General features: G+C 41.9%; 1 protein-coding gene across 1 annotated transcript; it reads right to left on the reverse strand.

Annotated features, from left to right (window-relative positions):
- Positions 1-4,465: 4,465 nt before the first annotated feature.
- Positions 4,466-7,425, reverse strand: LOC110530046 (neuromedin-U receptor 1-like). Its single transcript, XM_021612824.2, has 2 exons — positions 6,540-7,425; positions 4,466-5,956 (listed from the first exon to the last, which is right to left on the reverse strand). The coding sequence occupies exons 1-2, from the start codon at positions 7,423-7,425 to the stop codon at positions 5,469-5,471; spliced, it is 1,374 nt and encodes a 457-aa protein (XP_021468499.2). The 3' UTR covers positions 4,466-5,468.
- Positions 7,426-22,321: the final 14,896 nt, after the last annotated feature.

Raw genomic sequence — 22,321 nt, forward strand, 5'->3', positions numbered from 1 at the left:
TGGTGTATCAATACACCCAGTCACTACAAAGATACAGGTGTAACTTCCTAACTCAGTTGCCGGAGAGGAAGGAAACTGCTCAGGAATATCCCGACGAGGCCAATGTTGACTTTAAAATAGTCTTGCAATGATCAACAACCAAGTTGAAAGCACTTGAAGAATAAAAACATATATATTTGCAAATATTGTGCTATCCAGGTGTGCAAAGGTCTTAGAGACACAGCTGTAATCACTGACCAAGGTTATTCTAGTATGTATTGTCTCAGGGGTGTGAATACTAATGTATGTAAATATTATATTTCTGTATTTCAATTTAAATAAATTTGCAAAAATGTAGATAACATGTGCAAACATTTCTAAAAACATTTTTTGACTTTGCCATTATGGGGTTTTGTGTGTGGATGGGTAAGAAGAAACATATATTTAATACATTTTTAATTCAGGCTTTAACAACAAAACCAACGAGGCGCTGTTCAGAGCTCTGCTTATTACCAGGCAAGAAGGCATTGAAGAACCCCCCCAGGTATAACAATTAAATCCGCAACTGAAGGCAAGAAACAACTTCTCTGATTAAAAAAAACGGCCTATGTGGCATCGATATTATTCTAGTGTCAAAATTTGCTCAAGTGTAAATAGTACATTGTTGGCATAAAGTCAACATAAGTGAGTTTGTTATGACTTGAGGGTTGAATTTTGATTTCGACAATGCTCACTTGCCCATTAACACGGGATACCCAGCTGCAGTAATTGCGCTCTATCCAATCCTACCTCTGCGGCTCGGACATTGTTTACCTACAACAACACATTGCTTGTTTTTTTACTTGAGAAATACTGTACCAAACACCTTGTGTAGATGTAAACTTGTGTAGATGTAAGCGCGACTAAAATCACTGCAAAAGCCTAACAGTTAATTACAGATTCCTTTAGTAATCTTAGTTTCATTCAGACTATTTTAGGCTTGCTTCCTAATGTGTCTCATGGTGGACAAACATCAGTTAACTGCCACATCAAACCCCCAAGACTGAAATCAAATTTTTCTTAGTGAGAAGCAGAGAAATGCCATGCAGAATTGGTGCATTCAGTCCCTCTTTAAATATGTTTTATTTTTGTAGGATTTGAAGAAACGTCTTTCTTTGGCACTAATAAAATTCTAACTTCACCACTGAAGTTTTTATGAACCATTTTGAACACAAGTGTAAGATTATAGAAACAAGGAGAGTGCAATGTCAGGAGATTGTTGATGGTGCCCTGGGATGCAACTATCCCCCATGAATCCTAAAGTTAGCACCTGTGCTGATAATAAGCCTGCGGGAATATATGATTGAACACCTAGTCTCCCTATGAGAGTAATGTTTTTGTAAAAAAAAAAGTGTGTTATTGACACTGTGATGATATTGGGCTTCTGAGTGGCGCAGCGGTCTAAGGTACTGCATCTCAGTGCTAAAGGCATCAATACAGACCCTGGTTTGATCCCGGGCTGTTAAATAAATATTGCCTCCAATTTTGTCTCCAGTGAGTTAACCTATGAATCTTGTAAACAGGACATCGCTTTAACTGACTTACAGTTGAAGTCGGAAGTTTACATACACCTTAGCCAAATACATCATTTAAACTCAGTTTTTCACAATTCCTTACATTTAATCCTAGTAAAAATGCCCTGTTTTAGGTCAGCTAGGATCACCATTTTATTTTAAGAATGTGAAATGTCAGAATAATAGTAGAGATAATTATTTATTTCAGCTTTTATTTCTTTCATCTCATTCCCAGTGGGTCAGAAGTTGCAAACTGTAGTCTGGCATTTTTATGGTGGTTTTGGAGCAGTGGCTTCTATGTATAGGACTCGTTTTTACTGTGGATATAGATACTTTTGTACCTGTTTCCTCCAGCATCTTCACAAGGTCCTTTGCTGTTGTTCTGGGATTGATTTTCACTTTTCGCACCAAAGTATGTTCATCTCTAAGAGACAGAACGCGTCTCCTTCCTGAGTGGTATGACGGCTGCTTCAGAACGCGGCTCCATGGTGGTTATACTTGCGTACTATTGTTTGTACAGATGAACGTAGTACCTTCAGGCTTTTGGAAATTGCTCCCAAGATGAGCCAGGCATTGTGGAGGTCTACAATTTTTTTTCTGAGGTCTTGACTGATTTATTTTGATTTCCCCATGATGTCAAGCAAAGAGCCACTTAGTTTGAAGGTAGGCCTTGAAATACATCCACAGGTACACCTCCAATTGACAAAAATTATGTCAATTAGCCTATCAGAAGCTTCTAAAGCCACATCATTTTCTGGAATTTTCCAAGCTGTTTAAAGGCACAGTCAACTTAGTGTATGTAAACTTCTGACCCACTGGAATTGTGATACAGCAATTTTTTTGTGAAATAATCTATCTGTAAACAATTGTTGGAAAAATTGTCATGTATGTCAAAAAAAAAAAAAATATGTCATGCACAAAGTAGAAGTCCTAACTGACTTGCCAAAACTGTAGTTTGTTAGCAACAAATTTGTGGAGTGGTTGAAAAACGAGTTTTAATGACTCCAACCTAAGTGTATGTAAACTTCCGACTTCAGCTGTATTTCAGCTTAGAAGCTTCTGGAGTTGGTGCCTGTCAATCAATAACACTGACATTCAGTGTATGCAGTCATTATCTTCAGATAAGCAACTTCTGCCAGTTAAGAGAGAGACCGAATATTGCCTCTGGCACTTGAATTCCCAATTTCCCGAACTCTAACAATTAACACACCGATCATTAATCTGTCTTTGATGTTGTTTCTGTATTTGATGTCAGGCTGTCATTGTCAATGGGAGTTTGTTCTCAACTTACCTCTGAAAAAGTATGTTATAATGATTATGAATCTAATAGATTTTTGACCATATAATGATTTCATTCATCGTTGTATCTCCATGTTCATTACATGATTACAATGAGTATGATACTAATGCGTTCTGACCATTTTCTAAAACTGCCGTGCGCAGAGGTAAGCATGCTCCCACCAGACAATCTCAGGATGAATCTTTGAAAGCACCACCTGCACTGCTTTTCAATTCCATTGGATTTTGTCTTGATATTTTTGTATTAAATCCTTTGGTCGCCTCAACTTGTGCCAGTCACTCTTTCTCATCCTTCCCTGTTATTTGTCCCAGACTCCCATTGTAATCCCACCCTCCACACACACACACACACACACACACACACACGCGCGCGCACGCACGCACGCACAAACACAAACGCCACACCTACCTCTCTCTGAGAAGGAGCACTCTACTGTGTACCGCCCCACAGCAGAGTGAAGCCAGCAGAGCATTCAGTGGACTCATTACCCCAGATGGCTCAGGGTAAAAAAGTAATCATCCCGGGAACTTTGGGGGCATTTATACTGTGCCCTCAGTGCTGTCACTCGTCCTGACAGATTGTGATTCTGAGATGTTATGATAAGTATGTCATTAACTAGAAAAGTGTTGGTCGTTATCTAATAAAATACTTGGTGAGGAGAGATGCCGGTCAGTCGGTGCTGTCGTTAGCTAGAAAGCTAAAGAAAGTGTTGGTCCACTAATCTACTCGAGAGCAGAACACTACCGGAGCAGTCAGTAGACTCATCCTGGATGGATCGGGGTAATAACAGGGGAACTGTGAGCCATTTGTACTGTGCCCTTAATGCGGTCATTCCATTGAGATTCCACTGAGATGCTGCATTAAGCCCAATTCATACCGTGTGTACGTTCCCAAATCACAAACGTCAAGTAGCTACGCAAAATGGCATTGTGTAGCAACAAAAAAAAACTCAGACGTGTGCAGCCCCACAATTACAAACTTGACCCGTGTGTACACAGGATCTACATTTTTCGTAGCGTTGTTGCGTTGCGTACATGCAGTGTACATTAGGCTTTTTACTACAAGTCGAACAGTGTTGTTGTTATATATAAAGCTAAAGACCTTTTTGGTCTATTATACTACTTGATTAGGAGAGCAGAAATCCAGCAGAGGTCAAAGGTAAAAGCGGGGGAACTGTGGGACCTTTATACTGTTCCCCCAGTGCTGTCATTCAACCGGACAGATTGTGAATACAATCAGCTGTCCCTATATTACATCTTATGGAATATTCTCAAGGTCACACGGGGAAAGGTCAAGAGAAGTCTTATTCATCTTGAAGGAATGTGTTCCTATCAAACTTGTGGGATCAAACACATATTGGCTTTAGGATATGCCTGTGATGAATTCATTGGTAATCCCCATGCAGTATTTATTTTCTCTTACGTTTCAATTACACTGTTGCAATTGAATCACGGAAATAACAAAAAATAAAAATAAAGGATTTGTCATGCATCTCCTCAATAAAACCATAAAGTTGAAACGGTTTTTTGTAATTGTTTTATTTAACCAGGCAAGTCAGTTAAGAACAAATTCTTATTTACAATGGCAGCCTACTCCGGCCCAACCTGGGCCAATTGTGTGCCGCCCTGTGGGACTCCCAATCACAGCCGGTTGTGATACAGCCTGGATTCGAACCAGGGTGCCTGTAGTGACACCTAAAGCACTGTTTAATGTGCATGCTTTACAATAGGCTTCTTAAAAGCAATGTAATTATTATTCTGTAAACAATCAAGCCCTTACTAAAACCACATGACAACATGACAGGTATCTCAACCATGTCTCTTTATACTGAAGACCATTCCAAAACATTTGAGACTCAATGGGAGCATGCAAATAATTCCTAAATATGATACATGTTGTTTAGCAATGAAAATGTAGGTGATGCTGGAAACTGTTGTCGTTGTAAAAATGTTGAATTCTAAATCAGTTTACACAGGAACAAAAGATGGCAGTTTCCAGAAAGCACTTGAAGCTAAATACTATACATTTTGGAGTAGTACTACAAAGGCACATAGCATGTGTTTAGCACATGTGTTCACTTACTGTCGATGGAAATTCCCCCCCTTTTTCCATTTCTTTAAGGATGTTATGCGTAAATCGCATGTCACATTTTCGTCTTTTCCATCTCCCATGTACTGTACTTCCATATTGTCTGTGCTATACATTCATAGTGAGTGGGATTTTGATGGTATAGCTAGTACACCGAAACGGTACAACAACACATTGAAGAAGACAGTTAAGAAGACCGCTACAACCTATAATTGTGCCTCCTGAAACATTTGAACAGAATAAGATATTCAAGCTTCACGGATTACACATCAATAAGCGAATTTACAAAGCTGGGTACTGTTTCTTTTTCACAGTTCAATTATTAGATAAGCTTTATGAATGATGTGTTCCACCGGAATATTAATATCCGAACGAAGAACAAGGACAACTTTCGCTCTAGCCACTCTCACTGTACACATTCAATCAGTGATACATTTGTTATTAATCTTGTTTCATGTTGGTATCCCCGGTGAGAATTCTACACCAAAGTCGAGGCCAAAACGTCAACGCAGTTGCTTTCGCTCCATCCAAACTTTCACCGTACACGTTCATTCAGTCACAAATACGGTCATTTTGGTACCAAATCCTGGTTCTTTTTTTGAGCCTCGTTTTGGTACCCCCACCCCCTCACCCATATCTAATCCGGGCTTGTGTTGGCATATACAGGCTGGTGGTTGGAGTCTACGTACACGTGGCGCTCCTCTCTGTCTGGGGTGATCCTCTCTGGGGTCCCATTGTGTTGCGGCAGTACTACGCAGGGTCAGTTGGGTGCAGCCGGAGGTCAGCCTGCGCACGTGACCCCCACATGGGCCGTAGCGACACGTGACCTGCCGGAACATCTCCCGGAAGCGGGTGGACATGAGGCTGTAGAGGATGGGGTTGACCACCGAGCTGAGGTAGAAGAAGACCCCGGAGACTATGTGGACGTACTCAAAGACCAGGTGGTGGTGGCCAGTCCAGGAGTTTATGAAGCTCCACATGAGGCGGTCAATGTGGAAGGGAGCCCAGCAGATGCCGAAGACGATCACCAGTACGCCTGGTGGGAAGGCGGACAGTTAGATGGACTGATGGATGGACAGAAAAGCAAGCTGACGGAGGGGCAGCTAGGCACTCCCGACAGACAGATGCAGACAGACAGGCAAGTGGACAGGAGGATAGAAGAAAATACATTTGCAGACATTGAGAACAAGACATGTTTACGTGACAATAAACATGTTCAGAAACTAATATATTGGTTTGTATCCTCAGCACAGAATTTTAAGTCCAAATTCAAAAGAGATCGGTCTATAATTTGTCACTTTCCAGAACATCTTATCATCTGAAAGCAAGAGCAATATTTAAGTAACAATGGACATGATTAGGAACTAATCTTTTAGTTTGTACTTCAGAAAACACCTTGAAATCCCAATTCAATTGAGATATCGGGCAATAATTTCTCATTTCCTCTTATCTCCTCTCAACCCTTCTGGTACTGTAGAGAAAGTGGGTGAGGACTTACACAGCATCTTGCTAATTGAAAGAGTTTTAAATCACAATTGAATATAGATATACAGTAGGTCTATAATCGGCACATGTCCAGGACATTCTGGTACTATAGAGACAGTGGATGTGAAACTCACATAGCATTTTGGTGACCTGTCGGTGGCGTGCCGTCTGCTGCTGCCTGTGGACACTCCAGTGTCTGTCAGAACCAAAACTCGGCCCGGTCCCCAGCCCCTGCATGCCCCTCTCCATCCTCAACTGCAGGCCAATGCGAAGGTACAGCCCGGTGATGATGAGCATGGGCAGCAGGAAGAAGACCAGCGTGGTCACCTGGATAATCAGGTTGTATATCCACCGGGGCTTCACCATCATGCAAATGGTCGACTCTGGGAATTGGCGCCCGAACCGGGTTCCTAGCACGGCCACCCCATGGAGGCTGGTGTTGGGCACGGCGCACGCCATGGACATGGCCCACAGCATCAGGATGACGTGCTTGGCGTGGGCACGAGTGGCGACGTGCTTGACCTTGAGCGGGTGTATCACGGCGATGTATCGCTCCACGCTCAGCACTGTTATAATGAGGATGGACGCAAAGCAGACAGTCTCGAACAGGAAGGTCTTGAAGTAGCAGCCGCCAGAACCGAACAGGAATGGGTAGTTGCTCCACATCTCATAGAGTTCCAATGGCATACCCAGGACTAGGACCAATAAGTCGGACACGGCCAGACTGAACAGGTAGTAGTTGGTTGGCGTCCGCATCACCTTGTTGCGCACGATGACGCTGCAGGTGAGCATGTTCCCAAACAATCCCACAATGAAGATGATGAGGAAGGTAATGCAGACAGGCAGGAACATGGGTGACCGCCGGAAGCCTAGAAACTTCTCCAGGTACTGACTCCGACTCAGGCACATGTCCTCCATGTCATCAGCACTGATGTTGCCCAGGGCCCAGGACAAATTCCAACCCAGCTGGTCAGGAGTGGTGGCAGGTAGACCCAGAGAGGAACAGTTATACTGAGCCATTGTGGTTTATGGGGACACAACACCTGAGGGGGAGAATGGAAAGAATGAATGGAAAGAATAGGAACGAAAAGTTTTGCTTGTCTCAGTGTAGGGTGACAGTTAGTTTAACTGCAGTCTGAACTAACAAAATCTAGCAGTTTTTGAATAACCTTGTTAATGATATTTGCTCGCAGCAAATGGAAATGAGAGCTTTGGGGAGACTGAAATGGATTGAAATGGATGATTGAAATGGATGTCACATACAGTCAGGTCCAAAATAGTTGGCACCCTTGATTAAGATGAGCAACAACAACAAAAAATGGTATGAAGTAAATATCACACAACTACTGAGCTATATTATATGCTCAAATTGGAAAATTATATTATTTTATACAAATACAATTGCTCAGAGAAATAGATTGTGTTTCACAAGTACTGTATATATTTTAAAGAGGGGTCAAAATTATTTAGCCAAAAACCTGGTTGCCTCTGTCAGGAGGCTGAAACTTGAGGATCTTCCAGCAAGACAATAATGCCAAGCACACATCAAAATCCACAAAGAAATGGTTAATTGACCACAAAATCAACATTTTGCAATGGCCATCTCAGTCTCCTGACATGAGCCCCTTTGAAACCCTGTTGTTTGAATTGAAGAGAGCAGTCCATAAGCGCACATGAAAGATTTCAAGGATCTGGAAATATTCTGTACGGAGGATTGGTCTAAGATCCCTCCCCCACAGCTTGGCTAAACTACTGAGACTAATTCAGTCCAACCAACTACTACACTCCCCCATTAAAATTCATATAAACTTCAAGGTTATTAGCTATATGTAATGCTTGTCGTCTGGGGAAAGAGAGGAGGACCAAGGTGCAGGGTGGTAAGTGTTCATATTATTTAATGAAATATGCAACACTAGACAAAACAACAAACATGACAAACAAACCGTCCTGAAAGGTGAAACAAAAACACTGAACAGGAAACAACCACCCACAAAACACAATGGAAAACAGGCTACCTAAATATGGTTCTCAATCAGGGACAACGATTGACAGCTGCCTCTGATTGAGAACCATACCAGGCCAAACACAGAAATAGAAAATCATAGACAAACTAACATAGACAACCCACCCAACTCACGCCCTGACCATACTAAAACAAAAGACAAAACAAAGGAACTAAGGTCAGAACGTGACACTATATGAAGTATTAAAATATAAAGATGAATATGGGAATACAAATATGCCTTCTACTGTATTATTTGTACTGCATAAATGTATACATTATTCATTTGGACATTCTCTTAGTGATACATGTACTACATAGAGTTTTGAACATATAGCTATTTCTGAGAGGGAACAAATAGTTATTTGGGAGGTGACTACAACTATTTGAATACAGATCCAAAAAAGTACTACTTTTTACATCTATTTGAATACAGATCTGAGAAAGCAACTCCTTAAAAAAAAAGAAATTGAATACAGATCTCGGGAATGTACTACTTTTCAGAAACTATTGACCTTCAACTAATGGCAGGGCTCTATCTGGAGCTGCATGTTGAAGATAGAAATATCACGAATAGCAAGCACAATCTCCTGTACAGTTCCAATCTATCTGACAGCCATATTTGATCTACACAATACAGTTATTAATACATTACTACATGATTGTAAATATCCAATTCCCTGAATATCCATTAACCCAGGTGTGCATAATCAAGTCAAACCAATGAACCAATGATATTTTGTACAGACAGGTATAGATACGTTGTGACGCTCAACTACTGTATGACTCGTTCAACATGCCACTGAAAAGGTAAAACGTTGGAATGAATTGAATGATACCTGAACATTCTGCAGAGGCATTCAAAAGACACTTACAAACAGCAAGTTGGACGCTTAGCAAAAAACAACTTTGAAACTCTGTGTCCATCTGAGGACAAGTGTTCTTGTTTCAAACACACACACGATGCCATCTTTAAAGGGATAGATTACTCAGAATACAAAAAAACTAACATGATTCTGCACCTACCTTGGCTTTAGCTGATTCAAGGGATCAGTTTTGGGATATTTAGTTTCCTTTCAACATTTAATAGCCATATTGTTACTGTTCGCATGCTCAGTAACACTTAACACTAAACTGTTCTTGTGTCGGTGTAATAAAACTGTAATGACTTTTAACCAACATTTTATTAGCTTGTTGTGACATCATACTTTGGCATTTGCATTTTAGCATAATGAGCTGAGAGTTTTTGTAAGTACTGTATACAAGAGGAATAGGCACTGTTCCTTATTCCACTTGGGTAATAACTCCACTATTGTGCAGTTATCAAGCAATTCCCAATGTTGCTATTGTAATAATCATAAAGTTACTACACTTAAGAACTTGATGTGAAGTGTTATTGCCTTATGTCTTACTCATTATGAAAATATATATTTTTTTGTCATTTTGAAGCTAGAAAAGTGTTGTTTTTTTTTTAAGTTGAGGTTACATTTGTACTATGAAGTTAAATTATCTATATAACAAATCTTTATATATAAAGTATATTTAGAGTACCAGTTAAACGTTTGGACATGTCTACTCATTCAAGGGTTTTTCTATATTTGTAATATTTTCTTCATTGTAGAATAATAGTGAAGACAACAAAATGATCAAATTACACATATGGAATCATGTAGTAACCAAAAAAGTGTTAAACAAATCAAAATATATGTAATATTATAGATTATTTTAGTTTATTTCTCAGTTGTTGAATCTTGTTATGTTCATATAAATATTTATGTTAAGTTTGCTGAAAATAAACGCAGTTGACATTGAGAGGATGTTTCTTTTTTTGCTGAGTTTAGAAGATAGCCCTATTTGGTAAAAGACCAAGTCTATATGATGGCAAGAACAGCTCAAATAAGCAAAGAGAAATGACAGTCCATCATTACTTTAAGACATGAAGGTCAGTCACTCCAGAACATTTCCAGAACTTTGAAAGTTTTTACAAGTGCAGTCACAAAAACCATCAAGCGCTATGATGAAACTGGCTCTCATGAGGACCGCCATAGCAAGAGAAGACCCAGAGTTCATTAGAGTTACCAGCCTCAGAAATTGCTGCCAAAATAAATGCTTCACAGAGTTCAAGTAACAGATACATCTCAACATCAACTGTTCAGAAGAGACTGTGTGAATCAGGCCTTTGTGGTCGATTTGCCGCAAAGAAACCACTACTAAAGGACATAAATAAGAATAAGAGATTTTCTTGGGCCAAAAAACATGAGCAATGGACATTATACTGGTGGAAATCTGTCCTTTGGTCTGATGAGTCCAAATTTGAGATTTTTGGTTCCAACCACCGTGTCTTTGTGAGACGCAGAGTAGGTGAAAGGATGATCTCCGCATGTGTGATTCCCACCGTGAAGCATGGAGGAGGTGGTGTTATGGTGTGGGGGTGCACAATCCCATCTGGTTTGCGCTTAGTGGGACTATTATTTGTTTTTCAACAGGACAATAATCCAACACTCCTCCAGGCTGAGTAAGGGCTATTTGACCAAGGAGAGTGATGGCGTGCTGCATCAGATGACCTAGCCTCCACAATCACCCAACCTCAAACTAATTGAGAGGGTTTGGAATGAGTTATTCCTCAGTGTGAAGGAAAAGCAGCCAACAAGTGCTCAACATATGTGGGAACTCTGTCAAGACTGTTGGAAAAGCATTCCAGGTGAAGCTGGTTGAGAGAATGCCAAGAGCGTGCAAAGCTGTCATCAAGGCGGCTACTTTGAAGAATCTCAAATATAAAATATTTTGATTTGTTTAACACTTTTTTGGTTAATACATGATTCCATATGTGTTATTTCATAGTTTTTATGTCTTCACTATCCTCACTTCACTGTCTTCACTATTATTCTACAATGTAGAACGTAGTCAAAATAAAGAAAAATCCTTGAATGAGTAGGTGTGTCCAATCTTTTGACTGGTACTGTATGTGTGTGTAATAATATTTCACATCATTTTATTCGGTGTTGTGTGTTTGCGCACACGCCACACATTGAAGAATTGCAAATCCATTGTGTAAAGGCAATGGAGTTTGCGTTGCGAATCATTCTGATGAGACGTGTCCATATATTGGTATTTTACTGCCACCTATCAGTCAGTAACTGTGGATGCTACATCGGTCCATGACTGAGATGAGTTGAGCAGTGTGTCATTTTGTATCATGGGATGAAACATTCCACCATCGGAGGCTATCGCTTGTGTATCTTGACTGCATTGGTATCTACGTTTGGTGGAAATAGTTGGTTCATTTCAATGAATGTTGTTGGAGCTGTTGTGTGTTGTGAATCTGGCTTTGATAATAGCCAGTACCTACCCAGGCACCGACCTCACCGTATCTCACTGCAAAAAGGGAACATTACTCTCTGTGTCTACCAATAACCACTGATGGACACTAATGCAACTTGGATTTGTGTATGGACGTTAGTTTATAATAAGCATTCGCGGTAGTCATTATGGAAATGTCCTTCCCTACTCATTTGCCATTGATGTAAAGATGGAAAACTCACCTAGTCCTTTATAAACGTTCTCTTCTTATTCCTCTTCAGACATGGATGTAAACGAGAGGGGGGGGGGGGGGGGGAAAGGTGGCGAATCAGCGTTCATCAATTGTCCTCTGCTGCTTCATTTTCAACATTGCAATGAGTCCGTACTTCTGTACTTTTGTCTGTTTGGTTCCCCGTGTTCATACCTCTTGAACAGCCGTAGTGAAGACTGAGAGTGCTGCTCTCTGCTCTCAGTCTTTATGAACTGGAGAGCTAAGCGCCAAAAGGAATCTCTCTCTCTCTCTCTCTCTCTCTCTCTCTCTCTCTCTCTCATTCTTCTCCGTTGTTAGAGTAAATGATGCTCAGCTCTCTACAACCTTCTCCTCTCTCTGGTCTCATCCTCTATGTACAGTCAGATCCATAATTATTGGCACCCTTGATAAAGATGAGCAAAATATTTCAATAAAATAAATCATACAAATTCTGAGCAATATTGTGTGTTCAGAAATATGTATAAAACATTATTTTATGTAAATACAATTGCTCAGAGAAAGACGTTTTGTGTACAAAGTTAAACAAAACGTTTCAAAAAGAAAGGGGTCAAAATGATTGACACCGCTGTTTTCAATACATCATCTTCCCACATCCTTGACATCCTTCGTCTGCGTTTATGGGCTGCCTTCTTCAATTCATACCACAGGGTTTTTTAATGGGGTTCAAGTCCAAAGTGAACCGTGGTCTTAAGATCCCTTCCAATGCAGGAAAAAGGCTTGGTTGCCATCGTCATTTTGGACCTGACTGTATGTGGTGGAATTAAATCACTAGGTCTTAATCCTGTGGTGCAGTGCCAGACTAATACATTTAGCCACAATTAGGCTGCAGGCTGATATTGACTTGGCGTAAGACCCTCCTTTAGTCTGTTATTATTATATTCATATATGTAACATTTTATTTATTCAGTCCAGTCAGCATTTATTTATGTGGGAAGTCAATAATTTATTATTTACATTGCCGGCCATTAAGAGGCTTCCGGCAGGCATTTGGTTCAACCAGACCAATGGTGAGCGCAGTGTTCAGTCTGGTTCAACCAGTCAAATGGTGAGTGCAGCGTTTAGTCTGGTTCAACCAGACCAATGGTGAGCGCAGCGTTCAGTCTGGTTCAACCAGACCAATGGTGAGCGCAGCGTTCAGTCTGGTTCAACCAGACCAATGGTGAGCGCAGCGTTCAGTCTGGTTCAACCAGTCAAATGGTGAGTGCAGCGTTTAGTCTGGTTCAACCAGTCAAATGGTGAGCGCAGCGTTCAGTCTGGTTCAACCAGACCAATGGTGAGCGCAGCGTTCAGTCTGGTTCAACCAGACCAATGGTGAGCGCAGCGTTCAGTCTGGTTCAACCAGACCAATGGTGAGCGCAGCGTTCAGTCTGGTTCAACCAGACCAATGGTGAGCGCAGCGTTCAGTCTGGTTCAACCAGACCAATGGTGAGCGCAGCGTTTTATCTTGTTCAACCAGGTTATACTGTATGTCATACTGCTCAGTGCTTTTAGGGAATAAATGAATCCCATCATTTCGAAATGTAACAGTTGGAATAGGACACCGGTGAAAACTATAGGTGTAGAACTATTGTGCATCATTCCCCATGCATTGAGGATATAATGAGATAAATGTATTTGTTGGACATATCTCTGACAAACTGGGGGTCATGGATTGCTGGTGACCATTGTTGGATGGCTGTCGTTGCAGTCGGTGACCTCTCACAAACTATCCCAGGGGGTTCATTTCAGGAAAACTTCAGTCCCTTTTCAGTTTTTCTCGTTCGCTCTATTTTGTCCTTCACTTTTCGTCAGGAGACTACTGAAAGACACGGCAACCTGCAGCTGAAAGAATCCTGTCAGAGTCAATATACAATATATAGAGGATACTCTGTCTCTTGCTTTACTGGAATATTCTGGCTGTAATCTTGGCTAAAGCTAGTCATAAGCATCAAAAACAAATTCCTCAGCATCACCTTGCTCAAAGGGATTATCATTGTCACATCTAATATTTTTTCCATGATGCTTCTTATTTATATATTTGATATATACAATGTATGTACAGCATGTCTCTCAACTGTTCAAGACAAGTGACGGAAATCGTTCATTCACGCCCCCGGGTGGCTATGGTCATAGGTGGACTTGGACTTTTTGGCAGGGGATGCACGGAAGAAAAACTATCTTTGACATAGGCTATGACACAGGCTGTGAAGATGTAACACCAACACGTGAGACGGGGAAAGCCAGTGGTGTAGTGGTGCCTGGAGAACTGGGTATACTCAACTTTCCCCATAAATTTCCCAAACGGCCCACCCGGCGAAGGAAATGCGTCCTGTGTAAAATATTATAATAGAAACAGTAACATACAGTACACTCTGAATGACATAAAATGTATTGGTCTTTCACAGTCAGGCCAACTCAAGTTGTACTATTGAGTAGGCTAATAGTAGGTATACTATTGAAACTGATAAATTAGGCTGTCAATTGTCAGACATAGACAGGTTTCTGATTTTTCCCAGGTTTTTGCTCTCATACTTTTTTAATAGAAAAACAAACCAAATTGGATGTTCTAAGTCCATAAGAATGCTTAAACCACATCAGGAGACCACTTTTGAGGTCAGGGAAAAATCTAAGATGTCTTTATTTTTGAGTGTAGTTAAATTAAATTAAATCAATAGTTAAAAATTAAATCAAATTGTGTTGGTCACACACATATTTAGCAGATTTTATTGCAGGTGTAGCGAAATGCTTGTGTTCCTGGCTCCAACATTGCAGTAGTACATGTGCAGTAGTATCAATTCACAACAGTACACACAAATATAAAAGCAAAATAATGGAAGTAAGAAATATATAAATATTAGATTGAGTAATGTCGGAGGGACATTGACTAAAATAAAGTAGACAATACAGTATATACATATGAGATGAGTAAAGCAGTGCGTAAACATGATTTAAACATGATTAAAGTGACTAGTGTTCCATTTTCAAAGTGGCCAGTGATTTCAAGTCTATGTATACAAGACAGCAGCCTCTAAGGTGCAGGGTTGCGTAAATGGGTCAAATCAAATCAAATGTTATTTGTCACATACACGTGTTCAGCAGATGTTACTGCTGGTGTAGCGAAATTCTTGTGGAAGCTAGTGATGTCTATTTATCTGATGGCCTTGAGATAGAAGCTGTTTTTCAGTCTCTCGGTCCCCGCTTTGATGCACCTGTACTGACCTCGCCTTCTGGATGATAGTGGGGTGAACATGCTGTGGCTCGGGTTGTTGATGTCCTTGATGACCTTTTTTGGCCTTCCTGTGACATCAGGGGCTGTAGGTGTCCTGGAGGGCAGGTAGTTTGCCCCCGGTGATGCGTTGGGCAGACAGCACCACCCTCTGGAGAGCCAAGCGGTTGTGGGCGGTGCAGTTGCCGTACCAGGCGGACATATAGCCCGACAGGATACTCTCAATTGTTTGTGGGGGTTTTAGGGGCCAAGCCAAATTTCTTCAGCCTCCTGAGGTTGAAGAGGCACTGTTGCGCCTTCTTCACCACACTGTCTGTGTGGATGGACCATTTTAGATTGTCAGTGATGTGTGCGCCGAGGAACTTTCCACGTGCTCCACCCTCTGCTGTTTCCTGAAGTCCACAATCAGCTCCTTTGTTTTGTTGACGTTGAGCAAGAGGTTATTTTCCTGGCACCACTCTCCCAGGGCCCTCACCTCCTCCTTGTAGGCTGTCTCGTCATTGTTGGTAATCATTAGTTACCCTTTACTTCAAGTGTGCATGAACCTATAGCACAATTGTTTGGTTAGCAGTGTTTCTGTAGCACACGAGATGGAGTTTGCACAACGAATGACCACTAGATTGATGCAAATAATCATGATATCGCTGTAGCTTGGTTACTAGGTTACTTTGTAGCTAGTTAACATTTCATTGAGAAGGTTTTTGGGAAAGCCTTTCCATCTACCAGAAGACTGTTAGGCCTATCATGACATTTTTCCTGTTCCTTAAATCTTTGAAACATGGAGGTTTTACGTCATATTACGAGGCATATCTTACCTTGGTTCAAAGTCGCCTATAGCCATAAAAAAGAAGAAATATGGGGGCAGTTATTTTATAAAGACTTCCTCGAATCAAATCAAATGCTTCGTAAACACCAAGTGAAAACTAACTGACGCTTCGTTATGGGCTCTTACCAACAACGCAGAGAGAAAGAAAATACAGAAATAATAGAAAAGTAAAAAAGTGAGAGATAATAAACTGTATGTGATGAGTCAAAGAGTTCATGATAAAAGGGTCAATGCAGGTAGTCCGGGTAGCTATTTGGTTAACTATTTAGCAGTCTTACTATGCCTTGATGACTTGGGGGTAGAAGCTGTTCAGGGTGTTGGGGGTAGAAGCTGTTCAGGGGGTTGGGGGTAGAAGCTCCCTGTGTCGTTGTTTTCTGTGATCAGGCCTACCACCGTTGTGTCATCATAAACTTAAAGGAGTAGTTCAGTATTTTACAACTTGATGTTAGATGGTTCCTCACCCTGAAAGTGGGTTATGGGCTAGGAAAAACTGTAATCCACGGTTCAGTTTTCTTAAAAAAGCCACGACAAACTTCCGCCAACTTTAGCCACCACTAGCTAACAATCAATGAAAGTGATGGGAGCACGTATTTAAAAAAAAAGTAACATCAAACCAAATGTGGAGATAATTTGAATTGATTTCAATCTCAGGGTCCTTAGTGTGACGGAGGGTGAGTGATAGGTGTGGAGTCAGACGCAGAGAGCAAAAGTAAACGGGGAAAAACTATTTAATGTCCTCTACAAAGTAACAGGTCCAAACATGGGTGAAGCCCTAAACACAGGTGCAAACAAACCCAAAACGTTAGTTACAAAACCCGGACAGCGAAAACCCAAAAGACAACGATAACCACAAACGTAACAATAACAACAAGCCCGCACAAACACCAGCGGGCTAAACAAACTTAAATAACACCCATTCCAAAACCCCAACAAAGAACAGGTGAAAACAATTAGACAAAACAAACGAAAAGGAAAAAGGGATCGGTGGCAGCTAGTAGACCGGCGACGACGACCGCCGAGCGCCACCCGAACAGGAAGGGGAGCCACCTTCGGTGGTATTCGTGGCACGTAGCTTAGCAATGAGCTTAGAGGGCACATTGGGGTTGAACACTGAACTGTAGTCAATGAACAGCATTCTCACATAGGTGTTCCTCTTGTCCAGGTGGGAAAGGGCAGTGTGGAGTGAAATAGAGATTCTGTCATCTGTGGATCTGTTGGGGCTGTATGCAAATTGGAGGGGGTCCAGGGTATCTGGGATGATGGTGTTGATGTGGGCCATTAACAGCCTTTCAAAGCATTTCATGGCTACAGATGTGAGTGCTACTTGGCGTTCTTGGGCATAGGGTCTATGATGGTCTGCTTGAAACATGTAGGTATTACAGACTAAGTCTAGTAGTGTTTGACATTGTCAGTGAAGAAACTTGCCAGCTGGTCAGCGCATGCTCCGAGTACGCGTCCTGGTATTCCGTCTGGCCCTGCGGCCTTGTTAATGTTAACCTGTTTAAATGTCTTACTCATATAGGTTATGGAGAGCATGATTACACAGTCATCTGGGAAAAAAATGCTCTCATGCAGGGTTCAGATTTTCTTGCCGATCATGGAAGGCATTTAGCTCGTCTGGTCGGCTCACGTCACTGCACGCGGTATAGGTTGCAAGCCCTGCTACTTCCGATCAGCATCAGAGCTGGTGTTGTAGGATTCGATCTTAGTCCTGTATTGATGCTTTGCCTGGTTGGTGGTACGTCGGAAGGCGTAGCAGGATTTCTTATAAACGTCCGGATTAGTGTCCCGCTCCTTTAAAGTGGCAGCTCTACCCTTTAGCTCAGTGCAGATGTTGCCTGTAATCCATGGCTTCTGGTTGGGATATGTACTGTACATACGATCATTGTAGGGACGACGCCGGTCGATGCCGGTGACTGATGTGGTCAACACATATATCCTCATACGCGTTCTCCTGTTCTATTGGTTTTCTTTCAACTTTCTTTCGTTATCTAGCAGCCAAAGACATGATCTTAGTCATGTTAGCAACCCATGATAGTTGTTGCATCTATAACACTCCCTTCTTTTGAAAATGTATATTTATCGAATGTATAGTTCCATCTCTGTCTTTGAAACCTCTCGCATGAGCGGTGCACATTTTAGAACGGTGTTTTCCTGCAAAATTGCATTTTGGAAGATTCACGCACAGGCCTACCGCCGTGTGCCTGGAATGTTCAGAAATAAGAGTTTATTAAGATTTTATTAAGCTAAACATTCTGATCTGTTCCACCAGCCTTATTAATTGATGACGTATACTGTACCTGCGTATACCCTCCACCACACCACTGCATGAAACACTATCATGTGGTGAAGCTCCTGTTCACTGACAGCCGCAACATAACAATCAGCTGTTGCCTTTTTGCCATTAAAAACATTGCACAGCAAAAAAAAAAAAAAAAATGTAAAGAATGATTTAGGTGGATTGTACTGTAAGACCAGAGAAGGACAAATGATCTGCAGTGTGTTGTTTAACATTTCCCCTTTGACCTAAATCAGCAGTCAAATTTGACGGAAATAAAAGCCTTCCTGGTTCATTGTATTGGCTATTCTTTATCATGGCACCATCCATAAAGTGCTTATTTAATGAGGACCACACTCAAAGTTGAAACGCATAATACCTTTGGATTGACTCAGTCCATAATATTATTCATCACCGTTTCTAAAAAAAAAAGGATCACCTAATTATGGAGTTCTGATGCACACCAACCGTGTTGATGTTGCTACGTCCAGAACTTGAATCAATATGTGCTGTTACAGGCACCTCGGCGTACACATCCCTGACGATCCAGTGACATACTGACGGAAAGAAGAAAGAAATGGGGATAAACGTGGACACGGTGACATTGTTTTCCAGTCATTTCTCGTCACCAGGACATTTTTATTATTGCCACTTCTCGGGAATTTCAGTGAAGTACTCTTCCTGTTATTTACTTCCTTTGAGTGTCAAGACTACGCTGCTAGCGTGATATTGACCATAGGAGTTGGCAAGACAGCACAAACAAATCTGGGCCGACGTCACTTGTTTGCACTGCACCAGACCTATCCTCTTAAGGCCATGGAACAATGCCTGAACTACCCATTATAGTACAGGAAACATCCCTTTAGTTGATAGTTTTTTGTTTGTTATTTGGTGTTGCCAAGCAGGTGCACTACAGTCTGACTGATTAATATCAACAGCTTTCATCTGCACAGACTTCAAATGTAACCTTTTATCTTGTTTGCACAAAACCACCCCAGGTGTACCTGCACCGACAAAGTGCGTCCCTCTCAGTCCTTGACCTTTTCCGATACCAGTGAGTGCTATTGGCAAAATTGGAGAAAAGGACACTTTGGCACACCAAAGAAAGAATAGAGAGATGGTCTGACATCCCTAAAATCCATTTTTACATATTAGAATACATGTCTGCCACTTAACACAGTTGTAGTTCATGTGGGTGAAAATAGGAAATCAATGTTGTGCCTGAACATACAGACCACAGCTTAGAGTTTCCACCAACTAAATGCAGGATAGTTCATGTGTGTAAAAAAGGCACCACCACTTAAAACATTTGGATAGTAATGGGTCTCTCAGATCTCTCAGATCTTTTCACTGTAAAGTCACCATGACCAGAGAATTAGAATACAGAACCAGAACTCTATTATTTGATGTTTCTTCAGAGAAAATATATGCGTTGCGATATGCTATGTTTTTTTGTTATTGTATTGTATTTTGAAATTGTATAATACAAAATAAATAAAATAATAATAATAATAATAATAATAAGACAGCCCTATTTGGTTAAAGAATAAGCAAAGAGAAACGACAGTCCATCATTACTTTACGACATGAAGGTCAGTCAATCCGGAACATTTCAGGAAGTGCAGTCGCAAAAACCATCAAGCGCTATGATGAAACTGGCTCTCATGAAGACCGCCACAGGAAAGGTAGAACCAGAGTTACCTCTGCTGCAGAGGATAAGTTCATTAGAGTTAACTGCACCTCAGAATGCAGCCCAAAAAAATGTGTCACAGAATTCAAGTAAACAGACACATCTCAACATCAACTGTTCAGAGGAGACTGCTTGCAGACTGGCAGCTCCTTGCAGACTGGCAGCTCCTTGCAGACTGGCAGCTCCTTGCAGACTGGCAGTTCTGAACAGGCGGGAGACTCCGGCAGCGCTGTAGAGGAGGAAGGCTCTGGCAGCGCTGGACAGGTGAGGCGCACTGTAGGCCTGATGCGTGGTGCTGGCACTGGTGGTACTGGGCCGAGAACACGCACAGGAAGCCTGGTGCGGGGAGCTGCCACCGGAGGGCTGGTGCGTGGAGGTGGTACTGGATAGACCGGACCGTGCAGGCGCACTGAAGCTCTTGAGCACCGAGCCTGCCCAACCTTACCTGGTTGAATGCTCTTGGTCGCTCTGCCAGTGCGGCGAGGTGGAATAGCCCGCACTGGGCTATGCAGGTGAACCGGAGACACCGAGCGCAAGGCTGGTGCCATGTAAGCCGGCCCAAGGAGACGCACTGGAGACCAGATGCGTAGAGCCGGCTTCATGGCACTTGGCTCGATGCTCACTCTAGCCCGGCCGATACGCGGAGCTGGAATGTACCGCACCGGGCAGGTCTCCTACCTGGCGTCGCCATACTCCCTGTGAGCCCCCCCCCCCAATACATTTTTGGGGCTGACTCCCGGGCTTCCTTGCCAACCGTGTTCCCTCATATCGCCAGCTCCTCTCTCCGGCTGCCTCTGCTCTCCTAAGTGCCTCCACCTGTTCCCATGGGAGGCGATCTCTTCCAGCCAGTATCTCCTCCCAAGTGTAACAACCCTTGCCGTCCAAAACGTCCTCCCATGTCCATTCCTCTTTACGCTGCTCCTGCTGCCTTTCACCACGCCGCTTGGTCCTGTTGTGGTGGGTGATTCTGTAACGGTTTTCTTTAGGCGAAGTAGAGTCGGACCAAAACACAGCATGGTATTCTTGATACATGTTTAATAAAGACGACACACGATCAATACAAAAACAAGAAACGTATCGAGAAAACCTAACAGCCTATACTGGTGCACATACAGAGACAGGAACAAGGACAATCACCCACAACCACACAGTGAAACCCAGGCTACCTAAATATGGTTCCCAATCAGAGACAATGACTAACACCTGCCTCTGATTGAGAACCATATCAGGCCAAACATAGAAATAGACAAACCAGACACACAACATAGAATGCCCACCCAGCTCACGTCCTGACCAACACTAAAACAAGGAAAACACTCATGAACGATGGTCAGAACGTGACAGCATCGTTGAGTGTCTGAGCAGAGGGATCATTGCATCGCAGCCATTGGAGCCAGACAGTCAGTCAGATATGGACAGGTCCAGAGCCTCAGCAACGCATCTCGCTGACTCCAGTTTCCTGCCGGCCTCTCCTTATCAGTAGCGGTGCGTGGGTAAAATCACTGAGGAAGCCAAGCCAGTAAAATAGCCTCATTGCCAACTATGTTGTGATAATTGCGTTGTTATAACCCATTCGTTCTCACGCCACCCTGATATACAATAAGGCCCTGACAACAAAAAGACAACAGTCACACAGTGGCGGAATAAATTCAAACTTCACATACGTTTGTTTCATCACAAAACCGGAAAGCAACAGAGTTAACGCAATTCAGCACAAAGACAACAGGAGCACTGCCCCCACTATTCCAGCACCATTTCAACTTAAACATTTAAACATATATGTGACCGACTGCCTTGGTTCGGTCTTATGTAGCAAAATTTAAAATGGTGTTTTTTTTTTTTACATTGGATAAAAGCAGAGACTCAGAGCTAGAAAATGGTTTATCATACACAACAGGTGAGGAATACATAATTAAAGTAATTCTGCTTTAAAAGTTGCTAAACGTGTAAACAGTGAGTACCCTAGTGTACAACCAAACACTTCAAGACTGAAGGCTGGTTTATACTACCTCTATCAACATGTCTGTATGCAGTTGTCGCAGTGACATCATGAACATTCTATTGTCGTCCGACATCAAACTTGTCGTTGCCGTTATGAAAAATGTATCAACACAAAAATGACAGGCTATATGATATTATCAGCCTGTGGGTCCAAAATAGTATTTTAACACCAATAAACCAATCTGTTTAAAAATGATTTTAGTGTATGTCAAATCTAGCAAACCAGGCAACTAAAAGCAACTTTCTAAGCAATGTTTTGTTTCTTTCTAGCTTGTTAGGTGTAAAGTCAACTGGTATCTTGCACAGTGGAGTCTTTTGTTTAGACATGTAGCTCTCTAACATT

The sequence above is a fragment of the Oncorhynchus mykiss genome, chromosome 8, assembly GCF_013265735.2.
Source record: "Oncorhynchus mykiss isolate Arlee chromosome 8, USDA_OmykA_1.1, whole genome shotgun sequence".
In the NCBI taxonomy this organism is placed as follows: domain Eukaryota; kingdom Metazoa; phylum Chordata; class Actinopteri; order Salmoniformes; family Salmonidae; genus Oncorhynchus; species Oncorhynchus mykiss.